Source organism: Coffea arabica, chromosome 6c (assembly GCF_036785885.1).
Source record: "Coffea arabica cultivar ET-39 chromosome 6c, Coffea Arabica ET-39 HiFi, whole genome shotgun sequence".
Lineage (NCBI taxonomy): Eukaryota > Viridiplantae > Streptophyta > Magnoliopsida > Gentianales > Rubiaceae > Coffea > Coffea arabica.
This window is the reverse complement of record NC_092320.1, coordinates 2742363-2769725: the sequence shown is the minus strand read 5'-3', so window position 1 is coordinate 2769725 and position 27363 is coordinate 2742363. Positions and strand designations below refer to the sequence as shown.

The following is a 27363-nucleotide window of genomic DNA, read 5'->3' as shown; positions in this document are numbered from 1 at the left end:
ATCAAGCTGCTCGGAAGGGCCTGATTCGTTTGCAACCCTATCAAAAACCAACTCAAACATCAAAGGTCATATATAAAAACAAGGTGGGCCGGCCCACAGTTATGTAAAGCTTTGCTCAGAAAGCCCAGTGGGAGAATTATGGTCGTTTTTACTAGAACAGCTGGGCGTGGGCGGTGCTTCGGGGGTCGTCTGGATTGTGCGAGTCCATTCCTGAAAGCTCCAAGCATTGCATAGCTCTCTGCGTCATCCTCCCCCCTCTCTGACATCGTAGATTAATATATCTCTCTATTCAGTTTCCCTCATCTCCTTTACCTCTTTCTCCTATAACTAACTGAAATTTTCTGCGAGTGCAAAGAACGTTGCTAGGGTTTATACATATTATACTATCGCAGCTGGTATTTTGGTGGATTCAGTACAAGTTTTTAAGCTAAAGTAAAAATGGCGAAAGAAGGACCGAATTGGGAAGGTTTGCTGAAATGGAGTCTCTCTCACGCAGATGGTACTCGTCCCCCCCGTAATTTGAGGTACCCCTTTTAAACTTCCCAACCACCCTCCCCCTCCTGTTTTGTTTCTTGTTTTCCCTTTTTTTTTCTTTTTAATCGGAAGAACTTTTCTAAATTTTCTTTGGAGGAGAGTAAACTAATTGGGAGTCTCCACTGTGTAGCGAGGAGGATCGGAGATGGTTTATGGAGGCTATGCAATCGCAGACGGTTGACGTCATCAGAAGAATGAAGGCGATAACTCTGGTTATGCAAACTCCGGACCAAGTGCTTGAATCTCAAGGGTTCACTCCTCAAGATCTTGAGGGTATCGTATCACTATCATTCACTTCTTCTGGACCCCGTCCCCTGCCCGCCTTCTCTTTCCCTTTTCCCTTTTGCGTTATTTTAGTATCAAATTTGATTCCAAGAACGATTGAAGGAGCCGAACTTATTGTGTTTGCTTTGTTACAGATATGTTGGACGAGTTACAAGAGCATGTCGAGTCTATTGACATGGCCAACGGTGAGCCTTCTTAGCATTTATAAATACTTTCTATTTTCCGTTCTGGCCTGTTAATATTCACGGTAAACTTGAGAAGAAGAAAAAGAACATGTTGATGTGCATTTCGCAAACTTAATTTTAAGTTGAGAGCCATTTTTCTGTATCTCTTTTACCTGATAGTTTCTTTAGCACCTGACGTTTAGCTGACAGTATTGGTGCAAATATTATGTGAAAGACTCGTATGCAACCTAGAGATGGATGTTGAAAAGGGACTATATGTATGAAATGTGGATCTAATCGAAACATGTTTGTGATTATGAAAAGCTGCTTTATGCTGGTAGCTTGCTGAAATTCCGTGCTTATGCTTCCGTCCTAAGTAACATTTATTATTTTTCTTTCTTTACAACCGAATTATGGTAGTTTCACTGCTGTTTGCCAGTAATGTCACAATTTGCCAGTAATTTCACTGAGTTATGTATCCTGAATTGCGTTTATTTGTCCCTTTGCATGTGCAGATCTCCATTCTATTGGGGGTTTGAATCCTCTTCTTAAGTATCTGAGGAATTCCCATGCTAATATTAGAGCCAAAGCTGCAGAAGTTGTGAGCACAATTGTTCAGAACAATCCCAGGAGTCAACAACTTGTGATGGAAGCTAATGGTCTGGAACCACTCCTCCATAATTTCACTTCGGATCCTGATGTTACTGTGCGCACTAAAGCACTCGGTGCAATCTCATGTGAGTTCCCTGTAGTTTTAGGAGGGGCCTTTCACTTGTCTGTTGAAGTTTGATCCCTTGCTTGGACGGGATTTGTTGGTATTTTAATTGTTTTGACTCTTTCTACATCTTTCAGCTTTAATCAGGCACAATAAGCCTGGTATTGCAGCATTTCGTCTTGCAAATGGTTATTCTGCCCTAAGGGATGCTTTAAGTTTTGAGAGCGTGAGATTTCAAAGGTGCTTTTTTAAATATATGTTGCTTCAGTGAAACCATTTCATTTCTCTCATTTATCACCGATTTCTAAAATTTATTTGATCTTGCAGGAAGGCTCTTAACTTGATCCACTACTTATTGCATGAAAATCGTTCAGACTGCAATATTGTGACTGAACTTGGGTTCCCACGTATTCTGATGCATCTTGCTTCCAGTGAAGATGGAGAAGTGAGAGAGGGAGCACTCAGGGGTCTTCTTGAGCTTGCTAGAGACAGGAGAGAGCAGGGTGGCAGTTGCTCAAGCGAGGAGGACAGGAAACTTAAGGAACTTCTTGAGCAACGAATTGAAGGGATCAGCCTGATGTCAGCTGAGGACCTTGGAGCTGCTAGAGAGGAAAGGCAGCTTGTGGACTCCCTGTGGAATGCCTCTTACAATGAAGCCTCTGCTCTCCAAGAGAAAGGACTTCTTGTTCTGCCGGGGGAGGATGCACCTCCACCTGACGTTGCTAGCAAGCATTTTGAACCACCTCTCAGAGCTTGGGCTGCTAACCGAAATGCCGATGTGCAAGCCAACAGCGAGAAGAAAGATGCTCCATTATTACTAGGTCCACCTGCTGGTAGTGCTAGTCGTCATAATAACTCAAATACAGACGGTGGAGATGAGAGGAACCCTCCAACATAGAGAATATAGTCTAGAATTGCCGAATGACTTTTATGAAGATAGCTTTTCTATTTCTCCACATCTGTGTAACAAGTGATATGTTTTGCTTTTAGCCATTTGTGAGCTGGCTGATGAGTTGTATTTATGTATTTCCCCAAATTGTCTGGGGTGCTTAGTTTCGCTGGTCATTGACCTCACTCATCGTTTCTGCTTCTGCTTGAAGCCTATGGTACTCGCCCAAATCATATTCATTCAAAACACCGCCTGAGAAGTCTGTTTCATGGTGAGCTTATGCGCGCTGGAATTTTTCATTTTAAGGGGTTTTTAGCTTTTGATATTTGGAAACATAAAATTTCTGCAGCGCCTTTGTTCCCTATACACCGATTAGTGGTTCCTTTTTTTTTTAAAAAAAAATAATAATAATGAGAGCGCTTTGGATTTTTGAACTCTTAAGATTGCTTGTATTCATTCTTCCATCATGTTATAGGTGTTTACATCATCAAGATAAGATTTTTCACTCCATTCCATTTAGTTCTGTCTCTCGATTGCTTGAACATTAGCATCTGGGCAAAGCTTAGGGCTTTGCAGTTTGTATCAAAAACATGTTTGTTTACTCACCAATTTGTACCTCTGGTTTTTCATTTACATTCTTAATACGAGGGTTTTTGTGGATTCAAGAGCACCATTTATTAGTTTTTATGCTAAAGATGAGCGAATAGTTGGTTTTAACCATTAGGGAAAATCTGCAAGATAAGTATTGGGGATGGCATGTGAATGGTGTTTGGCATAACATTAACGGAGAGAGTTGCATTGTTTTAAAAATTGCCACGCTATTCCATGTGAAAATGTCGATGCTTTTGGCAGTTATAGCATGAGAGGTCTCCTTATGCCTATGTTGACAACAATTTTCACGTCAATCCTCGAATATCCCTGAAGTAATTTGGGGGAGACAGACGTACGAAAACGATGAACTCTGTAAAATACCTCGAAAACTAGCCCATCAAGTCGAAGGGGATGCACTTAATCAAATCATACTTTCTCGACTTCCTAGCTGCTGCCGGATGACAAATGAAGAGGTGATTTTTGGCGAGTAATCAGTCCAACCGAAATCAGTTCTCTTGTTAATGTGGTGAAGTGAACTTGATTATCTCACCTCGGATGGAATGAAGTGAGGTTGCACGGTCGAAGTGGAAGGCGGGGCTTCTCCCCTGGAATCACTCCGACGATCAAGTTAGTATGAGAACGAGAATAATAAGAGTATGAGTCAGTGAACAGTATGCTTACTTGGGAGGTATGCGTGAGGGGTGGTATTTATAGAGCGGGAGTATAGGAGAGGACGGAGGACTCATGCTGGCGGGACCCACGACCTGGCATTACGGCTCTGTTCCTTGTCAGGATGCTTGACTCTGACACTGTAGCCGCCTGGGCAGGGTGACGGAGGATCTTGCTTAGTGGCTATTAAGTGCGTCCAGTGCGCTTTTCAGATAAAGCACACTGGTTCTGGGTGGTGTCAGGTGGGTTGACATCATCAGCGTGCAGCCGAGGTGGAGGTGCCGAGGTCACCTATACGGTAGACTAGGGGTCCGCCGAGCTCAGGGGTTATGCCCAAAACACGGATGGGCTCCGATGAGGGATGAGGTGGGTTCACCTCGGACATGCGGGGTGGCCGAGGTGAGCATCCTCAATAAACCCCCCAAGCCCCGGGAGCTCCGGGCCGGGGAGGTACCGAGGCTTTTCTAGGCCGAAGTCGTGAATCAGTCGGGGTCCCGAAACTGCTCCGTAAGATGCGGGGACGTGACACGTGGGCAGGTCAGCTGATAGGACGTGGTCACTGGTAACCGTCGCGTCGTGAAGTAGTGGGACGTTTCGTGCAGAGAGTGTCAGCTGAAAGGACGGGGCATTAATGAAGAGAGAGAGAAAGAGAGACAGAAAGGTAGGTACACTGTATCTTGAATTCGAACGTTGCCGCCTTTCCGTATTCTTGCCCCTCTTCGGGTTCCCAAGAACCCCTATAAATGGGGGGGGTCTCCCTCACCGCATTTCTCACACCTTTCACTTTCATCCGAGACTTGTAAAGTTCGCGAGCGTAGCCGAGGTCAGTTCTATCAGCCGAGGTCATCCTCTTCGTTCGATACCATAGTCAACAGTAAGTATTTTTCTTTCCATCTCGTCTTACACACATGGCCAAAATAGCTAAGACCCATAAAGAAACCGTGACACCGAGCTACCAGACCGAGGTGAGGCCGGATCCTGAAGAAGTGACGACGTCCAGCTCTGAGGGGTCGACGCCGAGTTCTGAGGAAGGATCAACCGAGGTGAGAGCCGACGAGACGGGCTCGGAGTTGGAGTCATCCGAGATGAGCGAGGGTGGCTCCGAGGTGGTCTATAACGAGGAGCTCGGCGTTGAGTTACCACGCGACGAGGGCGTGGAAGAGCCAGTAGTTCCAATGGATGCAGCCAACATCGACTTCGGCAAGATGCCGAAGTTCAGAAATCGAATAGGACGAGACAGGGTCGAAAAGGTGTTAAGTAAGTACCCTTTTCGGCCGCATTATGCGATTAGACCGTCCGGGCCTGATGACTCAGCCGAGAAGCCCCCCATGGGCATGGTGGCCATCTACGTCCAACAGTTGGAGGCCGGGCTGAGGATGCCGACGTCAAGGTTCTTAAGAGACGTACTTCGTCACTTCCGCGTGAGGATTACTCAGCTCACTCTGAACGCCATCCGCATCCTTGTAGGCTTCGAGATGTTGTGTCGACATCAGGAGGTGACTCCTTCTGTGGATCTCTTCCGCCGATGCTACACTCTCAAGGCGCATGAGACGGACAAGGGATGGTTTTATATCTGTAATAGGAACAATGGCATCCCGAAATTCGTGATTGGTGCTCCCTCCTCGATCAAGAATTGAAAGCGCGACTTCTTCTTCATATCTGGAGTGGACTTCCCAGGGGTTTCTGGTGGAGGCCAATTAATGATTCGCAACATGCTGTTAGCGTTTGGAAGCTTTTTATAGCTGCGCTCAGCGAATGCATTTTTTCCTGCAGGAATCTTGATTTTTTTACCTAGAAAGATGCTCTATAAAAAAAACTGGAGTTCTCACCCAAGTTTTGTGGATAGGTCACTTTCAAATTTGATATTTAACTTTTGGACATGCTCTAAATGAGTTTTAAAGAATCCAGGCTTACTTGTACTTGTTTGCCAGATAAAGAAGGATTAAGAAAATCAACGTCCTAGTGTTGTTTGAAGTCTGTGTCGCTGAACTTACTGCCAGGAGCTAATGTTTAATGAACGTTGAATCTTATGGCAAAGATGACAGAACGTGGTTCCTGACACAGTTAATTCACTATTTTCATTTCTCATCTTTTGGTTTAGTTACTACTTAAAGCAGGAGGGGATTTCTAAGCCCCCACCCCCTTTGATTTTTCTTTGTTCTTTTTTTTTTTCAATGGACTTTTCTGGTTCACTTGCAGACAAATGGATCTCGGTTACTGCAATTCAACATGATGAAAGAAAGGCCCAGAAAGCTTGGCAGGGGGAAGATTTTGTGTTGTTGAAAATTGAACATTGGTTAGTGTTGGTAAAGACTGCAGTTAAAAAGTTCAGGCGCATTAGAACAACATTTTCGGGGAACTGATTCTTCAAACAAAGGTGCATTGCCTGGACTAGTTTTAAGTTTAGGAACTGACTCCATAATATAAGATCAGTAACTGAGAATACATTTAAACTCCTCCAATAAGCTACCAAGTACTCTGTAAACAGAAATCACTAACTTAGGAAGCTCTCCTATTCTAATCAAGAGTGCAGCCTGAACTTCTTGGCACAGTTGTCACTTGGGAGGGCAGAAAGTGATGACATAACGGGAGGCCCTGCATTTGTTGAGGCTGGAAGAGTCATCAAAAGCATAGCTATAGGCTTTCGGGCAAATGGCCTTAAAGAGATTGGCAAAGAGTGTTGGTTTGCAGGTTTTGGGGTTTCCATATTCCCCTGTGCAACAATACTTGGCCGACTGCATAGCTAAGCAAGCACTCTTGCACCCTATCACCTTCTCGCCTACCCTAACTTCCAATGCTGATGGACAACATATGTTGAGATCAACTTCACATTCTGCTATGCCACAGCCAATTCCACCTCCGACTGGCTTCATGGAGACAGGCAAGTTGAATCCATCAACTAAACTCACGTCATAAAAATGTAAGGGGGAGGTGGGTGACCCCAGTGTCATTTCCACCACAGTTGCTGGTGGTACGCCACCCATTCCCTCACAGTGTAGTTGACCTGAACAGTCTCCGGTGCCGCACGACCCTTTTCCTTTGTCATCAAAATGGCAATCCTGCCTGCCCCATATTCTACCTGACCACATCTCAGGCACGCCAACGACAACTTCCTCGCCGCTGCTCAGATGGAAACCACCTGCTTTTGGGGTGACATGGCCAGCGCCGCCAAGTATCCCTGGCCATATATGTTCTGGACAATTGTTTACCAATATTAGCTGTATCCCATCTGCAATAACGGCACATAAAAAAAAAAAAAAAAAAAAAAGCGGGTGAGTCATCAGATTATCACGCATTTAAAGAAACGACAAGTTTGGGAAGAAATTATAGTATACTTGATCTCGTGAGAAAGGCATAAACGCAGAGTAGGGTGAGTAGGAGATATGAAGAAATTAGCATATTTCAATTGCGATGGAGTTGCTCTCTAGAGGCACATGGGGGAGGAGTGCTGACTGCTGAGATGTGGTGCCGGACTCTTGGAGCTGGACGAACGCTCTGGTTTTAAAGGCGCAAATTCTGATTGAACACAACATCCTCCTTGATGGCCGAGGACTTGGTTTGGGATACTTTATCTTTTCTTTATTAAGTTTTTAATTTACAGTTTTTATAGCGAAAAAGAGCAGTATATATGCATTGCTTCGGGGGTGGGATTTGCATAATGGCATTCATGTTGTTGTTGATTTTTTTAATGATTATGTCATTTGTTCATCCTCTTAACAGAAACTGGAATGAATCTTGTGTTATATAAGCATCTGCCTTTCCTTACTTTGCTGGGATATCTACACATCAGATTCACATGGCTCCGCCAGGAGTCTGGGACCGCTGTTTTAGGTAAGTGTCCTGGCTGCTGGACTATACGGCAGATACCAAGTTTGAATTCGTGGATCAGTCCGGCATTTGAATTTGTGTCTGATCTTGATTGTCATGCAAAGCAAGGACAAAGGGGATACTGCTTGGACTGAAATGCCATAATTTTGTCGCCAACTTTTAGAAACCTTGTACTTGACGATCGATGTCTCTTCACTTTTCTGCTCCTGAGTGGCAGAAATTGGAAGAAACTTGGCCCTTTTCCAGGGTCTAGGCTCCGGAGTAAATGCATGCCCTCAAGTAATATGGAGTGTATAAAGTGCACTGCTGACTCTGCATGTCCTACTGTTAATTTGTTACTATTTCAAAGTAATAATACTCTGCTAGTTTATCATCAAATAAATATGGGTTAATTACATTTACCTCCCCTGAGGTTTGACCATATTACCAATCAATCCCTGTAATTTGTCCAAATAACAGTCTCACCCTTTGAATGATCAAACATTTAACAAAAACCCCCTTAATGCCGAAAATGCCCTTATTGAGGCCATGTTGCATTAAAAAAAGAACATATTTTTATTTTATTAACCCTGAAACAATCCAAAAAAATAGAAAAATTTTTTTGCTTATTATTTTATAAAAACCATATCTTTACTTCCATAAATAGTTTTGAATCAATAATTATTTTAAATCTTAAAAATGAATATTAAAAATTAGATAAATTGAAAGAAAAATAAAAAAAAAAGAAATTATTTTAATTACTGCAGTATGGTTCAAATTGGTAATATGGTCAAACCTCAGGGGAGGTAATATGGTCAAACCCAATAAATAAAGACCAAACTGGGGTCAGACGTGTGCTTGGAACTACTAGTTTGGCATCGAAGTTCAGATCAATGAGATCAGGCGATAACAAAGGCCGAGTTTATTTCCACAATAATCTCATTCTTTAAAACTATTCCCAAACTAATGCACTTTCAAAATATATTCCTTTGTTAACCTATTTGTTGCCACGTGAATTTTGAGTATGGAAAGTATTCACATTTCTATCTTATATTAAGAGATACAATCCACGTCAATAGATTTTTAATAACATTTCAATAGTTCAAATTTTGCTACTTATGTATAATCTTAAAGATAAATAAAAATACTTCTCTATCTATTATTGAGTTAATTAGTATTTCTCAAATTAGATTGGCTCATATAGCGTGTTAATTTTGATACTAACACTGATCTAGTTATATTTTCTCTCTCCTATTTTTTTGGAATGTATTCTCTTTTGATAAGTCAAAAAATGCAAGAGAATTTTTTCAAATTTTCTTTCCCCTTATAATGAAATTTTTATAGTTCACGTAAACTATGATTATTATGTATCTTGAAATATTTACTCGTACTTCAAACAATTTGAGTTTTTGCAAACTTCTTAAAATTTACAAAGTTAGGGACTAACATATATATAATTGCAAGTAACAAGAAAAAAAAGAAAGGAACTTGTGATATAATAATCAAGAACAAAGCTAGGGAGGAATAATGGCAGAAAAAAAAAAGTTCTTCGACAAAATCATTGCAATTTGGAGGGTGATCAACAATTTTAAAACACTAATTATGGATCCACTTTCCTTTTTTAATTTGTTTACAGAATGCCGTTAAGGCACTAAATAAAGAAAAACTGTGTAATATATAAACAAAAGATTTATATGTTATTTTTTTCCTTTGATATGGAGTCTACATGGCAATAACTAGATTAATAAGAGAATAAAAATTGAAAGAGCGTTACTTTGGGATTATTTTTTGAAAAGTAGATTATTTTAGCCAAAAACTCGAAAGGAGTGTGCCAAAAAAGGGAAAAATATATTAAAAAGGAATTCCTTTTTTTTGTTTTTTTTGGTGTTTTTGGGTCAGAGGAGGCCTGAACGGCCATTTGTAATGTCACAAACCTTGACCCATGCTATTGTTGCTCGGGCTCTGTTAGTATTTAAGCTATAAATCATTAACTGAAAATCCAGCCCATTCTATCAATGCTGGGATTTCTGAAACCGAACGCCATTTTGTTACTCGTAAATATGGATGCTGCAGAAGGCGGTCCACATAAAATGGGCCTCATGTTAAAGTAGCCCATTTTATTTCATTGGTTTCATTTTCATACACTGCAAAATTCATGTAGAATTTTATGGAAAAGATTTCCTGCATCAGAAAACATCAGAAAAGACTTCCTGCAAATTATAGGATTACTGGACTGGACTTGTATTTACCAACGCAACTTTTGTTAAAGAAAAAAAAATCCTGGATCCTTTGTTTTTTCTTTTTTACACGGTTACACCTCTATAATCATATTTTTTGGCGTTTTTCTTTCAAAAGCTTCTGGATCCTTCCCTTCGTACGGTTTCGGCCACCGCAGTCCCGCCCACCTCTATAATCTGTTTTCGTTGTGCACGTAAAGATGGCACTTGTTAATGCACATAGTATTCTCTTATAAACATATTGATAATTAATATATTTTTTATATTTATATACTATTTTCATTTAATTTTACTTATTTATTGTATATTTATCTACCTTTTTTTTATTAATTTTATATTTTCAAAATATAACATTTAAATATATTATGACATCCTGTATGTAGATCAAGCTATTCATATGGAGGTGCATTACTAACACATTAACAGCCAGGGAAGCAATCTTCAGGAGGACAAAACAAGGATCGCCTATCTGTTCAAGGTGTGGAGATAGTATGGAAACGGTTGAACACATTCTATTCCATTGCCAGCAGGCTCAGAGGGTATGGAAGATAGCACCAGTCCAGTGGGATGGAATCCAAAACCAAACAGGATGGCTCTAAGAAGTGGTGGGCAGCATTAAGTCAAGCCACAAGTAGGACTGAAGGAAGATAGCATATTGCCTTGACTGCTAACATACTTTGGCAGCTGTGGAAAGATAGAAATGAGATGAAATTTGAAGGGAAAGAAAGAGATGGTCTGAAAATTGTATAAAAAGTCAGTTCAGAATGGATGGAATATGAGGAAACTTGAAAAGGAAATGATAAGAAAAGTACATAAAAAACAGATGAAACAATTGGAAGAGCAAGGGAAGGAGGATGGGAGGAGGGAGAGCTGATGGAACTTCAGATTGCTACTAAGAAAGCAACAATGGGACATAAATTGGGAATTGGCATCGTTGCTAAGCAGTCTGGATGGAGGATCAAAGCTGAGTGGACTTTAGTGGAGAGGAGCGCGCACAGGGATATTCAAGATGAAGCTGTAGCAGTAAGATTGGCACTAATGAAAGCAAGACAACAAGGATGGCAAAGAATCAAAGTCATTAGTGCTAACAAGCAACTCATTGCCTGGCTAAAAGCTGGAAAAGGTGATAATCCGAATACTGCTACACTGGTCGAAGACATAAATGTGTTAGTTAATCTGTTTCAAATGTGCTCTTTTGAAGTTAGGAATATTATTAATATGTCTTTAAGTAATCAAATTAGCCATTATGCTCTAAACATACTTATGGATGATGAGAGATTTTTTGGCTCTCCTTAAGTGTCACGGTACACTTTGTAAAGTTGATTGAGCCGTTGCTCAAATATTCTATAGTTTGAGAATTTATAAAATATCTTCTATCGTTTTTGGGAAAAAAAAAAAGACATCCTTTATGCAAACCATTTAATTATTTATCCAATTAATTCTCCTTGTTTCGCTAAACAAATTTATAGACTAATTTTACAGAAAAAACTGTTTGGATTGCATTTTTCATGATTTTTTATGAAAAAATTATTGTAATAATTTAATGTATGTGAGTGAAAAATGTGATAGAGAAATGTGATCACGAAAATGACGTAATTTTTCGCAATCCAAACAAATCTCAGCCAAGCCTGTAATTAGCAGTGATCGACTATACATTCACCTGTAAATCTCTGCCAAGCCCACCGCCAAAATCTCGATTCTTCGGGCTCCCTTCCACCTGAGTCTCCGCAGACTCAACCGTGTGCTCTTTAGGAAGAATATCAAAGTCCCAAAAAAGAAAAAAAACAGCTGAATCACAGTCAAAGAATCATTTGGCTAAAAATGATGGGCATTGAAGCAAAGGTTCGCGGAGCGGCGAGAATCTGCCGGTCTTTCTCTCTGCTCCGACCACCATCGGCACTAACTCCGGGACAGCCTCTGAGATTTTTGTCGGAGAGCAACAACGCAAACAAGAACCCAGTTGTCCAGCAAATGATAGACTACGCACTTTCTGTTGGCCGTTCCCAAAAATCAGGTATTTTTCCATCTTCAATAAGATTTTATCTTTTTATTTTTCCATCTTCAATAAGATTTGAGTGTTATGCTAAAAACATATGGGGTATGTGTAGATGAATCAATTTCGCAGGGTCTGTTGGTATTGGAGCAGTGCCACTCCACTCAAGCTGCAGATGACGATTCAAAAGGGATGGTTCTTTTAGCCATGTCTACCCTATTATATGAAAGGTCTTAATTTTTTGTTTTCTTCTTTTACGCCCATTGCTATTTCGAATGACCTTGAAATTCATAGGTTTCTGTTCATGTATATCAGGGGAAACTTTGCTGAAGCCTTTGAGAAACTGCAGAGCATCCAAGATTTGAGCTCGTCTTCTATTGCTATTAGAGGTGGTTAACATGTCTCGGGTGTAGTTACTTAGACCATATTGGTTGCTCCTTTAATTTTGATTGTGGATTGGGTGTTTCAATGCGCTTTACCTTTGGTGTTTTGCTGCAGTTGCTGCTACAGAAGCTCTAGTAGGAATCCATCTCGAATTGGATGAGGCAAGGCCCCAGAGGACAATTTGCAATTGCTATGTCATCTCAAGTTTAAGTTCATTTTAGGATATTTACGTGCAGGATTCTCCTTGTACAGGATGATGCTTCATCTGTGCTCACAAATATATGGTATAACCTCATGGACGCTATCAAATTAGACATTGGTGGTGGGAGTGGCTTTGATGTTCTGGAAGCCCGTGCAAAGGCGTTAAAAGGACTTCTGGAGCTGGTCCGGGGTAATCTTCAAACAGGTCTGCGTATATAGTTTGTTTAATCAATTATCTTCTTCTGTGGCACTCTTGATCAGCTTAGGTCTCTATATTAAGTTACTAAATGCGGCGGAGACATTCTTTTCTAGCAGCTCAGGATGATCTTCTAGTAGCTCAGGATACTGAAGCTTGCACTGGTAAGGTTTTGCCTTCCTAGACACCGTGGTAGTCTCTTGCACTATATTTTATTGATCTGGTGTTATATAGGCAATGTTGCTCTGTCTTATGGTGAATATCTTCATGGCATGCGGAAACTTCCTATTGCAAAGGAATTATACCAGAAAGTGATTCAGCAGTTGTCGGAGAGAGATTTTAACGACCTGCATAATATTGGGGCATGTAACATGTCAAAGGATGAGGTTTACTTAGCAGCTACATGTGCATTAGGGCAGCTTGAGGCTCATTTAGGGTAAGCACATTTTTTATTGCCCGTTAATATTCATCTGACGGTGTCCTTCAAGGCATTGATTCTTGAGTTGTTTTTTTAGAAATTTTGGTGATGCTGAGGAGATTCTTACTGCAGCACTGAAGAAAGCAGAACAACATTTTGGTAATTTTACTTTCATTTCATTTAACATGGAATTACAGTCGAGATTTGATGCTACATAATGTTTATGCTTAATTGGTCTAGGGTCCAATCATCCCAAAGTTGGTGTTATTTTAACCTGCATAGCTCTCATGTATCGCTTGAAAGCAACAACAGAAGGCTCAAGTTCTCTTCTAATTCAAGAGGTAAGAAATTGCTGTTCAGGATGACATTTGCAACTTTCCCAAGTTAATTGTCTCCTCTCCTCCTTATTGCTGTTAATCCTCTTTGAATATAGTATGTAATGTTTTCCGGCAACTAATATACTACATGTTTCAACGCATTCATTTATAAGAACTCAATAAAGTGACTGCGTGGAGCAAGTTGACTTCAAAATGAATACTCAATTACTTTCATATTGGTTGCTGTGATATTTTACTGAAGACAAAATCAATATTTTTGCTGTAGTGGGTTACTGGCAGTGGACTTTTTACTTTTCAGATCTTATTATGCATGGACATGCTTCTGTGATGTTGATGGATACTGATACTATTGCAGTTGATTAGTTTATTCACGCCATTAGTTCTCTCAATAGCTTCTCTAGTTCATCCTGCAGGGACTTTATAGAAAGGCAATAGAACTGCTTAGAGCTCCACCATTGGACAGTGATGGTATGCAGATCAATTTGCCCATTTTGTTTTTAAACTTCCCTTTGTGAAGATTGGCTAGCATTTGATTGATTGCCTATGCCTTTTTATGCTTTTTGGTGTCCCATAGGCGCTGAAGGAAAAGTATATAGAAGGGAAATGGTTGCCCTTGCCAGAGGTACGATTTAAAGTTCGAACTTGCGAGTTGCGACTGGGATAGATTTCTAAACGGCCAGTATTTTTTTTTTTTTTTTCGGGGTCTATCTTGGAGCATTATATTTTTGTATTGGTTGTTTAGGTGGCTATGCAGAAATACTGTGTGTTCAACAGAACAGAAAAGCAGAAGGCGAAAAAATGAGGCGCTGGGCAGAAGCTGTATGGAAAAATCGCAGGCTTTCACTAGCTGAGGTGCTAGACATATCTGAGAATTCTACCAAAGTACCTGTTATAGATGCTAGAATATGCAGGTCTGTATAATTTTCCCAAGAGATAGCTGATTTTGCTGTCAGAAATTTGAAATTTGTAGTGACAACGCTAAGGGTGTAACAATTTCTAATTTGCGCACCTTATGTAACTAACTTATCCACATGTTTTTGCAGAGGTCTGTAGTGACTGAATAATATTGTACAAGCTTTCACAGATGCTGTTAAGATCTTTAAATTCCATTGCTAAGTATATCAGTGCGTTTTTCGGCATGTTGGATGTACTGAGTGCGTCCGCCGTCCGATGAAAATTGCTTCATGTTCTACTCCAACTCATTGTTGAGCTGTTTGGTTACCATTTTTTATTTTGAAATGGAGGATTTCTTGTTAAGAGTTAAATGTGGTAAGATCAAGGAAGTTAAAAATTATGTAGCGCAATATCAGTTACATAAACCAAACTGCAAAAATAAAATATGCTTCAAGGATTTAAGAAGATCTGCTCTGCACAGCTGAAAGTGTGTTGCGCAACCATAAAATAGAGAAAACAATACATGGCGGAATTGTTCAGTGACAACTGACAATCACAGGGGGAGATCAAGACCCTTGCCAACTTCTACGCCAATTATCTGAAGTATTCCCTTGTTCAGAATCTGAAAACCAAACCAGCAGTGGTTAACCCTATGGAATTTGCCAAGGAAACGTGGATGGAGTATGGCAAAATGAAGAAAAACGTACCAGTTCAACGATGAAGATGCCAATAAGACCAACCATGCAAGTCCTGGAGTTCCATATTTCAGCAGTCCTAGTGAACCCCAGAAATGGGGGCTGAAATTTTGGAACTTCTTTCGGCAGTTCCACCTGAAGATTGATATAAAGTTTCAATGGTCATTTTCCTTAATGACTAAAAAAAGAAAAGAATGGATTAACATTGAAAGTGTGAAATCAAACCCCAAGAAGGTGAGACTAAGAAAACTGGAAAGGAAATTTGAGCAGTACGTACTCCAGCAGGAAGCTTTGCAGCTTGAACCTTGAAAACCAGCCGCTTCTGACTCCGGGAGGAGGTTCTGAGGGTTGGATTATTGTGGAGAAAGTAAAGTTGGTGATTCTGAGTTTGATGGAGTGATGCGATGGCCGGGAGTGGGAGGAAAGAAGAAGAAATTGCCGGCGACGCAGCCATTGCCTGGTGGCTGGTACCGCTTCCAACCTTAGCCATTGATATCTTCTTCTTCTTCGTCGGCGGCTTATCTACACTCTTCCACGTGGCGCCTGTTTTCGGGTGTGGTGGGTCCGGGTTCTATTTCATTGTGCGTTTGCGTGTCCGGGCCCCATCTCTATACGTGTATCACTTGGCAGCCTCGAATTGTTTTTTCACCCGTTGGCGTTATGCTTCTGGGGTAAATGCATGCACGCACGTACCGCCCCTGCTTCAAAGTTCAAACTGGAGTAATGCACTGCACTACTTTTTTTTAAGTGCTGCATGCAGGCGTAAGAATTCGATCGATCACCTAATCTATAACTCTGACAGGGAAATTTTAAATCCCTTCTTCTTGATGATTAACTTACCGAAAAGAAAATTTGATTAGCACGCAAAAATACAAATAGCAGAACTGGTTTTATTTCCTCAAATCCACTGTCCAAATCTTGGTTATATTACTTAAAAACGCTCTAGACACGATTGTTCTATCCATTCCAGCCTTGATTATTTTCTCTGTCTAAATTCCCATCCAGCGGCATTTTCTTGACTTTATTTTTGTTTGAGCACTCCAACCATCCGTTTCCTCAGGTGTTCTTTATACGGCAATCTCTTGGACAGTTTTCCAAATGTGATTCTTACTCTGCATTTTGCTGCTATATAAATGCAGAATTTCTAATAAAATTCTACTTATTACATAATCATACAAAGATTTCCGGAAGACTGCATACCCATTTGGGTAAGTGGAAGACTGCAAATCCAGCTTTGGGCTATTGCAGAATATCTTCTACTGAAAAAAAAAAATCATTATGAGTTCTGGCAAAAGATTTGCCCTCCGAATGATGAATTTGAACAAGTGCTTTCTTACTGGTGTATGGAACATTTGAACGTCTCAACACCACAAACAAATTCTACTTATTTGGTCGTTTATGATTTTATTACGTCAACAGTAACGACGTCAAGGAATGATCAATTTCAGACACCGCCCTCTTCTTGTTCTCTCTTCCTCTTTTTTGTCGATCCTCCGAAGTAATTTATGTCCGGGCTGTTAATTGTTAACAACAAGGAATGATCAATTTGGCAGTCACAGAAATCACAGCAAGAATGCGTGCCCAAGACGGTCACGGGACTGGAAGGACAATTAATGCAGCTAATCTTCTTAGCAGAAGTACTAGTGTGGCATAAATCCATCATCATCTTACAGCACTTGATTAAATCATCCTGCATTCCATGAAAAATAGAATTTCGATTAACGTTGTGCTGTTTGGTCCTAGAGCAGAGCAGACAAAAGAGCCCCAGAAGAAAAGATAGTACCTTTTGATCTGGAGGGATGAGGACGCTGAAATGGGAGCACAGAGAGTCATTTATTGTTGACAGAAACTCTTTGGAAATCCGTTGTATGGCAGACAAGGCAATAATACAGGGCCGAAACTCCGAGAAGCTAGAATCTGAACGATGAACCATGATTTTCATAGCTAATAAGTTCGGTCTCATCAAGCTTATTGGTATTAGCGTAGTGGGTTTTATGTTGCATGCGAAGAAACTTGTATGACCAGAGGCTGTTAATAAAAACCCTAAAGAAATCCATCTATTTTGTGCGTGGAATTAATTCAATAAGAATGTGAACTAAAAAGCGGGGGACAAGATTCTGAATTGCAGCTTCAATTCTCACCTAAAAGTGCCTTGACCAAAAGCTCGGTGATCAGCTCCTGGACGAAGTGTCTGTTCAGGGGATCAATGCTCCGCGTCAACAATTCTAGGTACGAATATGATGTGGTTGGACAAAGCCGCCATTCTAAAGCTTTTAAAAGAATCAATTCCATCCGTTGGATTAAGCTTGATTCAAAGGAATGCTCAAGACCCTCCGTCTACCAAAAGTACCAACCAAACAATTGTGGTAAAAAAAAAAAAACTAATGCAACGTAAGAGTCATATCAAGTGGTATTACAGAGATCAAGTAATGCAAGAATATATAAAAGAAAGAGATACCACTTGAAAAAAAAACCTGGATTTCATTCAATACATTAGGGGCGTTGGTTTCGAACTTGAAAGCAATAGATAGGCATGCAACAGACACTAGCTCGAACATCCAATCATTCCGAACCTGCAAATTGTGAAGTGTTATGAATTGCAGCAACGAAGCAGAAGCCAGCCATTGAACTACTCAAGATTAGTGCGACATGGTAAATAAAGGGCTATAAGAAAGACTAATATTGGATTTGCATTTCTCACTTGGCAATCTTTGAGAGAACCGAACCGATCAAGGTAATTTGCGGCCCTGAAGACAGTTTCAAGGGAGAGATTCAGCCGCCTTTGAGACTCCAAGATTTAAAACCAAATCGAGTCAGGCAAAAAGGAAGGACACATCCAATAGTTCACTTAAATTACGAAAATTTTAAAAGATACAATCATCGTAGATTCATATTTCATGGTAGTATAGTGAGCATATGCGAAAATGCTGTGGTGAAATAAGGAATGAAACTTTTTTAAAGTTTCAGAAAGAATTATACTTACTTCAACAAACCAGTGTATCGCTTTAAACCTACCACTGTCTGTCGAACAGTTTTCTTTGACTAGCTTCAAATAACCTCGTTCAGGCATGTAAAAAGCCTCCTTTTCAAGAAAACTAATGAAAGCCCGCTGACAGTCTTCGGAGTTGGAGTACAAGGATGTAGTACTAGTAGAATGATAGCCGCAGTTTACATTGCAATATTCAAGTGCTTCATTTGCATGTACCTCGTCATGATCCAGGACAGGACTCATCATAAGCCAAACCTCGTTGCACAGCAGACTCTCCATCATTCACTTTGGAGATTACAATTCAATGATCGGAACCGACTGACTAGCTATCTATCATATAACGGTAGCTTTGTCCTTGTGCTTGCAAGTTGGAGCAGCATGCAAACAAGGGAACTTGGGAGGCAGGTTACCGGGACAAGAGTCGAAGGTTTGTTATATAGGGAGGGCTTTAGGGGCTGATGCCTGTTGGTGGAGGTCTTTGTTCGGCTTCTGAATCGTAGGGGATTAAGAAACCTACGGTGTTTAATGTACCCTAGTGCTGATTTACTGGTACTGGGCAGTTGCCAAGCTATAACAAGATGGCGATTGGCGAAGAAAGATCATGAGACATAAAAAAGAGGACACGTCCCTCATGAAATGGGGTAAATGCGCTTAGACATTTGTGGTGCAGAGGTTTTTTGACTGCAGTAACCAATTGCGTGACCACACGAGGATAGTCCGGTTCTCCATCTATTTATTAGCTTTTCATAGGAGTGGAGGAGATTTGGTTGTGCCTGGATTCTTTCTGGATCGGGATGCTTTTCCAATCTACTGGGCTTTAGGTTTCTCTTGCACTGTTGCATTTAGTGACCAACGTATGGGTCCGTCAAAACCACTCTTGAGTTTTCCGTGCCGCCATGGGGCCAACTCAGGAGAATATGCGTTCCCTTTTCAGCCGTGTGAAAGTACGTTAAGTGTCTCAACCAACTATTTAGTACCCGTTCTTTTTAGTATGCTTTAAGGAATAACACAACGTAGTAGAGCTCTGTTCCACAGATATTGTATCCTTCGTGCTTTGCATTTGCTGATTTTAATGAAATATGATCACATTTAAATGACTTGTCAACCCTCTCGTTCCCAACGGTCAGCCAAATCTAAGCAACTCGATTAAGTACTAACAGCTAAATAGCACATTTGGCAGCTGATGCAATTTTCAGGCTCATTCACCAATAGGACCTCTAATTAACACGGCATAGACTTTTTCCCCAATAACAGATGCACGAAAATTCATATGCGCTTGGTAAATATTTGATTCTTCACCCTTAACGATGGAACACCAACTTTTGATCTTACAACTAATTGTCTAGATTTATCCAACCGGAAATTTAACCAAGTCCTGGAGAAAATAGTCCAAACCTGGCCAAGTATACGATAAGCAAAAGTACATTGCAAAAGGAAGAATCAGGTGTAGAATAAATATTTCAACAAACATGAAATGAAAAGTATCAGGTAGAAAACCTTCTCGTCATTTAACCCTGCATGGTTGCAAGCCTACTCAGAAATTAATCACGGACAGACCAATGACAAGAGCGCGTTAACAAATTTACTCTACTAACTAGTGATTATTTTGTGAACCAGTAGACCTTAGGGATCCACAGTCAAACAGATAAATACATCTCCTCAACTGACCTAACTATACAACTTACAAGAAGCATGAGTCCCGATATCTCCACCCTAGAATTTGAGGGACTGCTCAGAAAAGCACCGTGGCAACCATATATCTCCAGCAAAATAATGAAGCAAAAACCTTCATATCTTTCAGAAAAAACAGGTGTTGAAGTTATTGCAACTGGTATGAGGAAAAACTGAATCCTGATCTGCCCTCGTTAATGGACCTCAATTCCAACTTCTGGAAAGGACTGCCAGAAAAGTTCAATACAGGAAATAATAAGTCGGTAATGTTCCGTACAATGGCCAGGAGAACTATCATTGTTCTACATGAAAGAGTCTTGACTAGTCATCTATTCAGGTTTCCTTCCCACTGAAACCTTTAACTAAAATATACCGCCTGTTGTTTGTCTCCATATTTCTGCACATTTAGACACCCTACCTAAAAGAGCGATAAGCTCGCCCACTTACATCTCACAACTACTATAATAATAATAATAATAATAATAAAGCATGCTTTTATGTAATTGAAAAGACAGAACATGTTAATGGAACATTGTTTGAGTGCAAAAATGACTACAATTATATCTTGTCTGTACGTTGCTTAGGGAGTAAACCCCCAAAAGGTGGGATTTTTTTGAAAATAATTCCTATAAGGTGGTGTCTTTCAAACCTCTTTCCCAAGGGTGAAAAACACATTTAGTGAATGTGATGTTTCCTTAAAAAGCACATTCTGTGAAGGTATTCTTTATTTGTGTATTCATTTTTCCCTTAAAAGATGCATTGACTGAATGCGTTGTTTCAGAAGTCTCACTATTTGGAAACTCTTTGAAAAGTATAGCTATTTGGAAATTTATCGCTGTTTAGGTACATAGAAATACAGGCCCATCTAAGAAAAATCTTAAATCCAGAATTCCTGCCTACTATTGCCCGTCCCTCTAAGAAATGGAAAATAAATAGCCCACACCTTGTTTAATGTATATTTCGAGGAGATAAGAAATCATATTACATAAATATTTCAACATAAATCATAGGTATTTCAAATTTCTCTCATTTCAGAATTCCTCCATGTCATTGACAATAACATACATGGCTTTTAGACTTCACAATGACCTTTCTTTCATTCTTTCTTTTTCTTTTTATTCATCAAACAAAGACAAGAAATAGGTATTGCAAGAAGCTAATGCTTGTCAATAGAAAGATCACATACAGAAAGCAATGCTTTTTGAGCCAATCTAATATCTAAAAACGCTGCCACTAGATTGATTATCAAGGTTATAATCACAATTAGAATTGATTATAATCACAATTAGCCTATTGGAATTTGAGAAATATGAGTACTGGAAAAACAAAACATCGCTTTACCAACAATAACTTTCTAACCACCAGCAAAATCGAAAAATTAGGTACCTGCTGTTAGGATCATAGTAGAAGCCACTAACAGACCCATCACTGCAGGAGAAACAAACATAGTAAAAACCAGCAATTGTAAGTCCACAGTCCGTTCCAACATTCACAAAGTACTGCTCTTTCCATCTCTACAACCAAAAGTTGAAAAATCAAATCTTATAAGAAATGCCATAATTAAGCGTGATCAAAAACTGGAACAGATAAATGGTTTTTATTACCATAAATATGTATGGATAGTTACTCAAATCCAAAGATTTCCCGCCATCAGTTTCCACTTGGCTCTGGAAAAAGCTAAACAAAGTCAACATTATAAAATTTGAGCACAACGGATAACTTTTGGATGCTCACCTGAAGGGGAGAGAAAGATGGGAATTTGGTCCAGTGCTTTATGTCATCATCTGAACTGTTCATGGTTTAACAAACTAATTAGGCAAGTTAAATTTTACTCCAAGCATCATTTTATTCCTAAAATAGACACAAAACTTTTATCAATCAAATTAATCCTGATGTTTAATGAGTGCAAGAACATACGTCGCACCCCACTTGTTAGTGAAAAAAGTATAGTTCTTGGTATCAACAATCTCGCCTTCCCAGAAAGTAATCACCTGTGGCACATCAAAAACAAGAACAAAATTGAAAACTACGTAATCACATCCTGACAAATAGTTTATATTCAATTTGTCTGTTTCCCAAGAACAAAAACTGCGTTCAGATAGATAAACTAGAAGGGGAAGAGTTTAAAAAAAAAAAATGAAGGAGCTCTTTTCCTATTTCCCATGATGCATGATAATTTGGTAGATAAAAGTAGACATATTACTTTGTTTACTTTCTCGTCCCATTTTTTGGGTTACATTAATTAGTTATATTCCACAAAATGTGGATGGTCAACTTTTTGCATATGCAGACCTGTAGCATTTAAAAGAAACAGGTAAGTTACTAATAGAACAATTCATTGTCAGAATAGTACAGTTGACAAGTCGAATCATCATTCAATAAATGATTCAGGATCAGAGAGGAGAAGGGGAGGGGAGGGGAGTCACAGGATAAAGAGTTAAAGGAAGCCGTATTGGACTGAATCATGATCGAGTGAACATCGAATCTCTAGTCGTATAAACTCTCAATTACAGGCTTTGCGCAATTCCATTGGGTTGGGGGGGGGGGGGTTGGTAAACCTCCCCTATATGCAGGGACAAGCTTTTCTTTCAAGCAAGTAGTTGTCAATTATCAGGCCAATATCATCGCAGCAAGAATATACAAATAGCACCAGTTAGAAAGAAGCAACACAAGAACAACATAAAAGCTAGCATGGGTTAGCTTATCCTCATAAAGGAAATGGAGAAGACCGGAGTGATAGAGAACATACTTAATGTGTTGGATTTCATGCGATCTGAACAATCATAATGTAGGACCATCTCCACACAAAAAATTATAATTTTTCATACATTAGCTTGAAACAGCATCAATACTTCATGTTCTAAGAAAATCATGCTTATTTTCCCAAAGGTGAAAATACTATTTTACAACAGTAAGAAATATACATGACATATAACAAATGAAAAAAGTTAGATACTGCATGAAACATATGATATGCAAGTTACATAGGAAACCAAAAGATCAAGGAACCATAAAGGTGAAATTCATTAAGAACGGCTTCTTACTGGTGTGTCTGCCATAGGAACATTAAGGGCCTCCATTGTGCCACATAAATACCCATGATCAAGGTCACAACCCAGAATTCGAACATTTACTCTCCAAGCTTCATCCTTCTGTAGGCTTGAGACATTCTGCGTCCCAGAGAAAGCCTGCAGTAGCTTATAGACAAACATGCTTAGAACTGGGAAATCTATTACACGTATCAATACTTGTTCAATTGCATCTCCAACATGCTGTCAAGTCTGGAGTGCAATTATCAGGCATATAGAATCATGCGATCAAACATTTATTCAAGGTAATTTTGTTACAATGTTCTGTCATCTGTAGACATCAAAGATGCAATTAAATTTGTTTCTGTTCCTCGAGAGAAAAATCAGAAAACCACAAAAACATAAATACAATAACACCATTGAAGGCTAGAAGTTCCTATGGATCCTATTAGCTTTCAGGGAGTGGAGGCAATGAATAACCAAGATTTTCCCGCCCTTGCAACATTGTCTATCCCATCTCCTACACATTCCACCCCAGATCCACAAATGATGAAAATTTGCAAGCCATATAAGATAGCCTCAAGTTCTTTCTGGATTCCACTTCTATAAGTCAAGCATCTGCCAAATCATTCCCTATTTTCCCTCTTTTCTGACCAGAAAAGAAAATTTCAATGGCACCATGTGGGCTAACTTTTTTATACATTGATTAAAAGATATACAATCATGAGTGTACTAGTAACACACTTTAATTGGAGAAACGATGGGGGGACAAATGAGGAGTAGAATAACTTCATACATATGAACCCAGCATAACTTCCCATAAACAGCAAACTCCAAAAGCATTCAAAATGCAACATATCAGCTGTGAAGAACTGTGATTTCCACATATATACCAGAAAAGAGAGCAGCGATTTACCTGGCCAACACTCAGTAGGGTACAAGGTGGAAGTGTAGTATTTCCTGCATTATCATCTTTAATTCCCGAAAAGAAAGAAAAATTATTACCACGAGAACAACGTACACATCAGATAGTAGTTATTCACAGGTAAATTGAACGATAAGTATAAAGAGTTATCCAAACGATGCAAACCGTTTTCCGCTTTCTTGCTTGTAGCTTCGTTATCTTTCCATTCATACATAAATAGAAATGAGGAGCATGTAAATTTATTGTCAATTTGCCTCAATCAATCGAGATAACATAATCAACTGAAAACGGTAACGATCAACCAGTGTGGTTCAAGGATTAAAAGTAGTTTAGGTGAAATTACAGTAAAAGATAGAAATTACCCGATACTTGGGACGGCATAGAAGACTCGGGCACTCTCACCGGCATTTTCTGCAGCTATTGGAGGGCTCAATGAAATTAGCACTACAATTACCAGTATTAAGCAGCTCTGAATCCGCTTACAAGAAGAGATGAGGAAACCTTCTTATCTTAGGATTAAACTGGGGATTAAATGGCGTTCCCAAACAAAAATGCACTAAGCCGCCCCAACTGTACGCCGAGTTACAGTTTACCCCCGAACTTTCTTTTTATGGGCGATTTGCCCCTCTCATGATATGTCGTGACAATAACACCCCTTCTTCCTAATTATATTTTTATTTTCTTTCCATATCACATTCTTTTTAGTTTCTTCTATTTTCTTTTTTCCTTCTTTATCTCCCATGCTATTATTATTTGTATACATTGAATAAAATATACCTCGAACAAGATATTTAATTTTGTTTAAATATGTATTCTAGATTAATGGTAGATTGTTCATGTATTAGTTTTCAACGTCAATAATTCATAAGAGTACAACTCCTTTTTTTTTTTTTTACGTTTCGAAGCCAATTTGATGTAAGAAGTTGAATTACTTAAATATATATATGAAAGAAAAGGAGCTATTAATCGATCAATTGTCAGTGGTAGAAAATGTCAAGTCACCGGGGCTGAATCCATGCCCTGCAATTCAGGGGCAGCATTTTGATTTTGTCACTCGAAAAAGCCCATTAACGTTTTCTTCATTAACAATAACAATGCAGAAGGATCATCGGGAAAGACTAGCCATATTGGATTAGATTGACATTAATAGAGTATTTCTCATGAATCCGTTTCTCTTATACTAGTGATTAAAACTCTCATCTTAACTGCTAGAATCCCATATCAAGGTGAAATTCTGTTGGCGAGTCCTCATGATGACTCGCACGACAAGATGCAGTTCTCGTGCTTAAATATACAGCTCAGGCTAACTAGGACTTCGGCAATGGCAGCTTCGGTCTTCTCTTTATCCGAAAAATGCAAGGTTTGTAATAACAAGACTGTAGGTTTTAAATCGAACTTCATCTTCTCTGGATTTCTCTCTAGATGCCATTGCACCGTGTCATGTGCCATTGGCGCTAGCCACCCCATTATGCCTCTCAAGGCCTCTCTCCACCCCACTGCCAGTAATTGATCATCCTCTGTACCTTTCACATTCTTGCTCAGCTTTGATTTCACCAACGACTTAACATTCTCCGGCAACATTTGATACAAAGATTCTCGTGTCTCAGGGTCTAATGATTCGGCTGAATCCAAGCACTTTTCTGCCAATAAAATCACATTTGCATAGCGCAATGCAAGCCCTGAGCCACCCACAGTTGAAGGCCCTGCTGCATGAAACACCCTGTTACTTCTGGAAACTTTTCTATCTCCCAAATCATCATCTTCGTCCAAGAAGAAAACTGATTTGCGGCTGTAAAACCTGACCATTCTCAACTTAGAGTTTGAGGCGGTGGGAATTGGTCCGGAGTGTGAATGTATCTGTTCATTCATCAGCTGAGCAATGATACAACACTGGGCCGGCGAATCTTTGAGAATTTCTTTCTGATGGGATGGCCTCAGGTTCCCCAACGAAACTGATGAAAGAACCGGAACGTAGGGGCCGAACACAACATAAAGCCGGGCATATACGAAGCATACAACGCGGGCCATCAGGTGAACACTCTTATCAAACGTCTGGCTCCACAAGGAGACCTCTCTCAAATGGTGAACCTGCTTCCTCTGCTTTTCCAGTTTTTCTTTGAAAAGCTGGAAATTTGGCTTGCCTTGCATGGATGGCCCCTTGTGCTTCCATTGACCCAGCTTCCTCTCGGAGATTTCCAATTCCGCAAGAGCATCCAACGACGAGTACAAACTCGCAGTGGCAGCGATCAACTTCTCCATCTTCTGAACCTTCTTCTCAACGTGTTTCGACCCGTGCCCCAGCTTCCACAAATCAACGATGCCCAGCTTGAGTTCGTTGTAAACGAGGTCGAACCGTTTCAACCCGAAGTCCCTGCATTTCTGGCCCAATTGAGCCACGGCAGTTGCAGTTTTATCGAGATCTTCAAGCCTCTCTGCGCAAGCAAGGCCGAAAAGAAGGCCTTCATCCATAGAATTCAAATACGCAATCCCCTGAGATGTGATTACCTCACGTGCAAGCCTGGAAATCTGGTCATGAGAAAGGGATTTATACAAGGAGACTAATTTGGACATGGTCTTTGCGGTCTCGAACGCGAGGATTCCTAATTGGTTAGATTTCTGCACATCGTCACCATGTTTTCGAGCGCTCAACTCCAAGAGCCAACCCATGGTTTTGAGAGCAACCGTTTGACGACAGGGGCGATGTATCTGATATTACTAGTTATTTGATTTGGTTCTTTTTCGAATGGCGGGGTGAGTTACTTCTGAGTGATGAGATTGAGGATTGAATTAGCGGGTTATTTAAGGAGGAAGACTGGTCTTCAATGCAGGCGTGAGGGTGACGCCTTTGTTTCCTTTTGGCACAGTTGTGGGAAACTCTGTTTTAAAACTCGGACCGGACCAGGTAGTCGGTCCGAGTCATATTAAAAAACCGGAAATTTAAAACCCGGTCAAAATCGGTCAAAAATCAGGTTTGATCGGGAAAAAATCGATTTTCCCGGTTCAATAGTAATTTTTTTTAGAAAAATCAAATTTTTTAATATTATGTTTTGACTCCCTAAATTGTTAAAACTTATTGATATACCTCAAATATTTGATACTTTATAAATATTGTCCTAAAATTTGATGTTATTTTTCAATTAAATTCATAATTTTAATTCTAAACTTGTTAATATTTATTAAATAATATAAATTGCTACTTGATTGTTCTAATTTCTTTGTATTTTCTTGTTAAATATATTTGAAACATCAAATATATATGAATATATCTTTATTAATATCAATATATTATTAGATATTATATATATAATATTTTAATTTTTAAATAATTTTTATTGATGACGTCATCCGGTTCGACCCCCTATCGATCCCCGATGGAACTCATTGACCCCTAATTTCGACCGAGTCACTATCCGGCCCGGTTCTAAAAACATAGGTGGGAAAAAAAGAGGCAGAGAGAGCCGGGGAAGAAGGGGGTGTATCCTGTTAGGAACTTTACGGGCGGGTGCCCAAGGAAACAGGGGAAAATGGTGGTGTGGATTTGAAGGAGGTTCAGACTTCAGGGGTTGACCACCGATTGCCGCGTCAGCAGAATCTCGTTACAGTCAGTTGGAACTCAAGACTCTGCATTTCCCTTGTTCCGAGTGATTATTTCACATTGCATATAATTCAAGCGTCCACACAAGTGATAAGTGCAATGGATGGATCCTCTGTGTCTAATTTTTTTCCTTGTCCAATCTTT

At 39.8% G+C, this 27363-nt stretch overlaps 7 protein-coding genes across 13 annotated transcripts; 2 read left to right on the top strand and 5 right to left on the bottom strand.

Moving 5' to 3' along the window:
- Positions 1 to 182: 182 nt before the first annotated feature.
- On the top strand, positions 183 to 2772 carry LOC113694224 (uncharacterized). The gene is made up of 6 exons (XM_072051970.1): positions 183 to 524; positions 665 to 807; positions 954 to 1004; positions 1499 to 1720; positions 1836 to 1938; positions 2026 to 2772. Exons 1-6 carry the CDS (start codon positions 439 to 441, stop codon positions 2594 to 2596), a joined length of 1176 nt encoding a protein of 391 aa, XP_071908071.1. The 5' UTR covers positions 183 to 438; the 3' UTR covers positions 2597 to 2772.
- A 3467-nt stretch (positions 2773 to 6239) lies between these two features.
- On the bottom strand, positions 6240 to 7369 carry LOC113692288 (thaumatin-like protein). The gene is made up of 2 exons (XM_027210681.2): positions 7183 to 7369; positions 6240 to 7076 (listed from the first exon to the last, which is right to left on the bottom strand). The coding sequence occupies exons 1-2, from the start codon at positions 7244 to 7246 to the stop codon at positions 6403 to 6405; spliced, it is 738 nt and encodes a 245-aa protein (XP_027066482.1). The 5' UTR covers positions 7247 to 7369; the 3' UTR covers positions 6240 to 6402.
- A 4150-nt stretch (positions 7370 to 11519) lies between these two features.
- On the top strand, positions 11520 to 14540 carry LOC113691338 (uncharacterized). 4 transcript variants are annotated; one of them, XM_072051966.1, is made up of 13 exons: positions 11520 to 11905; positions 12000 to 12114; positions 12200 to 12273; positions 12383 to 12429; positions 12521 to 12674; positions 12785 to 12829; positions 12900 to 13101; positions 13181 to 13242; positions 13324 to 13424; positions 13835 to 13889; positions 13996 to 14043; positions 14164 to 14332; positions 14465 to 14540. In XM_072051966.1, the coding sequence occupies exons 1-13, from the start codon at positions 11713 to 11715 to the stop codon at positions 14472 to 14474; spliced, it is 1275 nt and encodes a 424-aa protein (XP_071908067.1). In that variant the 5' UTR covers positions 11520 to 11712; the 3' UTR covers positions 14475 to 14540. The 4 variants fall into 4 exon arrangements, with proteins under 4 accessions (XP_071908067.1, XP_071908064.1, XP_071908065.1 ...); XM_072051963.1 differs by having other exon boundaries at positions 12782 to 12829; positions 13823 to 13889; XM_072051964.1 differs by having other exon boundaries at positions 13823 to 13889; positions 14164 to 14540.
- A 146-nt stretch (positions 14541 to 14686) lies between these two features.
- LOC113691339 (light-harvesting complex-like protein OHP1, chloroplastic) lies at positions 14687 to 15655 on the bottom strand. The gene is made up of 3 exons (XM_027209441.2): positions 15288 to 15655; positions 15023 to 15145; positions 14687 to 14937 (listed from the first exon to the last, which is right to left on the bottom strand). Exons 1-3 carry the CDS (start codon positions 15498 to 15500, stop codon positions 14869 to 14871), a joined length of 405 nt encoding a protein of 134 aa, XP_027065242.2. The 5' UTR covers positions 15501 to 15655; the 3' UTR covers positions 14687 to 14868.
- A 217-nt stretch (positions 15656 to 15872) lies between these two features.
- Positions 15873 to 19291, bottom strand: LOC113692170 (putative cyclin-D7-1). Of its 3 annotated transcripts, XR_011815638.1 has the most exons (7): positions 17994 to 19291; positions 17712 to 17798; positions 17485 to 17583; positions 17152 to 17347; positions 16794 to 16927; positions 16348 to 16700; positions 15873 to 16269 (listed from the first exon to the last, which is right to left on the bottom strand). XR_011815638.1 is itself a non-coding variant. In XM_027210540.2 (6 exons), exons 1-6 carry the CDS (start codon positions 18279 to 18281, stop codon positions 16455 to 16457), a joined length of 1050 nt encoding a protein of 349 aa, XP_027066341.2. In that variant the 5' UTR covers positions 18282 to 19291; the 3' UTR covers positions 15873 to 16454. The 3 variants fall into 3 exon arrangements, 2 of the variants coding, with proteins under 2 accessions (XP_027066341.2, XP_071908070.1); XM_027210540.2 differs by having other exon boundaries at positions 15873 to 16700; XM_072051969.1 differs by having other exon boundaries at positions 15873 to 16700; positions 17503 to 17583.
- Positions 19292 to 19424: 133 nt separating this feature from the next.
- Positions 19425 to 24217, bottom strand: LOC113694182 (uncharacterized). 2 transcript variants are annotated; one of them, XM_027213044.2, is made up of 9 exons: positions 23987 to 24217; positions 23790 to 23822; positions 23616 to 23671; positions 22715 to 22858; positions 21588 to 21661; positions 21405 to 21459; positions 21275 to 21337; positions 21057 to 21184; positions 19425 to 19897 (listed from the first exon to the last, which is right to left on the bottom strand). In XM_027213044.2, exons 1-9 carry the CDS (start codon positions 24030 to 24032, stop codon positions 19819 to 19821), a joined length of 678 nt encoding a protein of 225 aa, XP_027068845.2. In that variant the 5' UTR covers positions 24033 to 24217; the 3' UTR covers positions 19425 to 19818. The 2 variants fall into 2 exon arrangements, with proteins under 2 accessions (XP_027068845.2, XP_027068846.2); XM_027213045.2 differs by lacking the exon at positions 23790 to 23822 and having other exon boundaries at positions 23987 to 24213.
- A 655-nt stretch (positions 24218 to 24872) lies between these two features.
- LOC140008155 (protein PSK SIMULATOR 1-like) lies at positions 24873 to 26291 on the bottom strand. Its single transcript, XM_072051719.1, has one exon. The coding sequence runs from the start codon at positions 26289 to 26291 to the stop codon at positions 24873 to 24875; it is 1419 nt and encodes a 472-aa protein (XP_071907820.1).
- Between the last annotated feature and the right edge of the window lie 1072 nt (positions 26292 to 27363).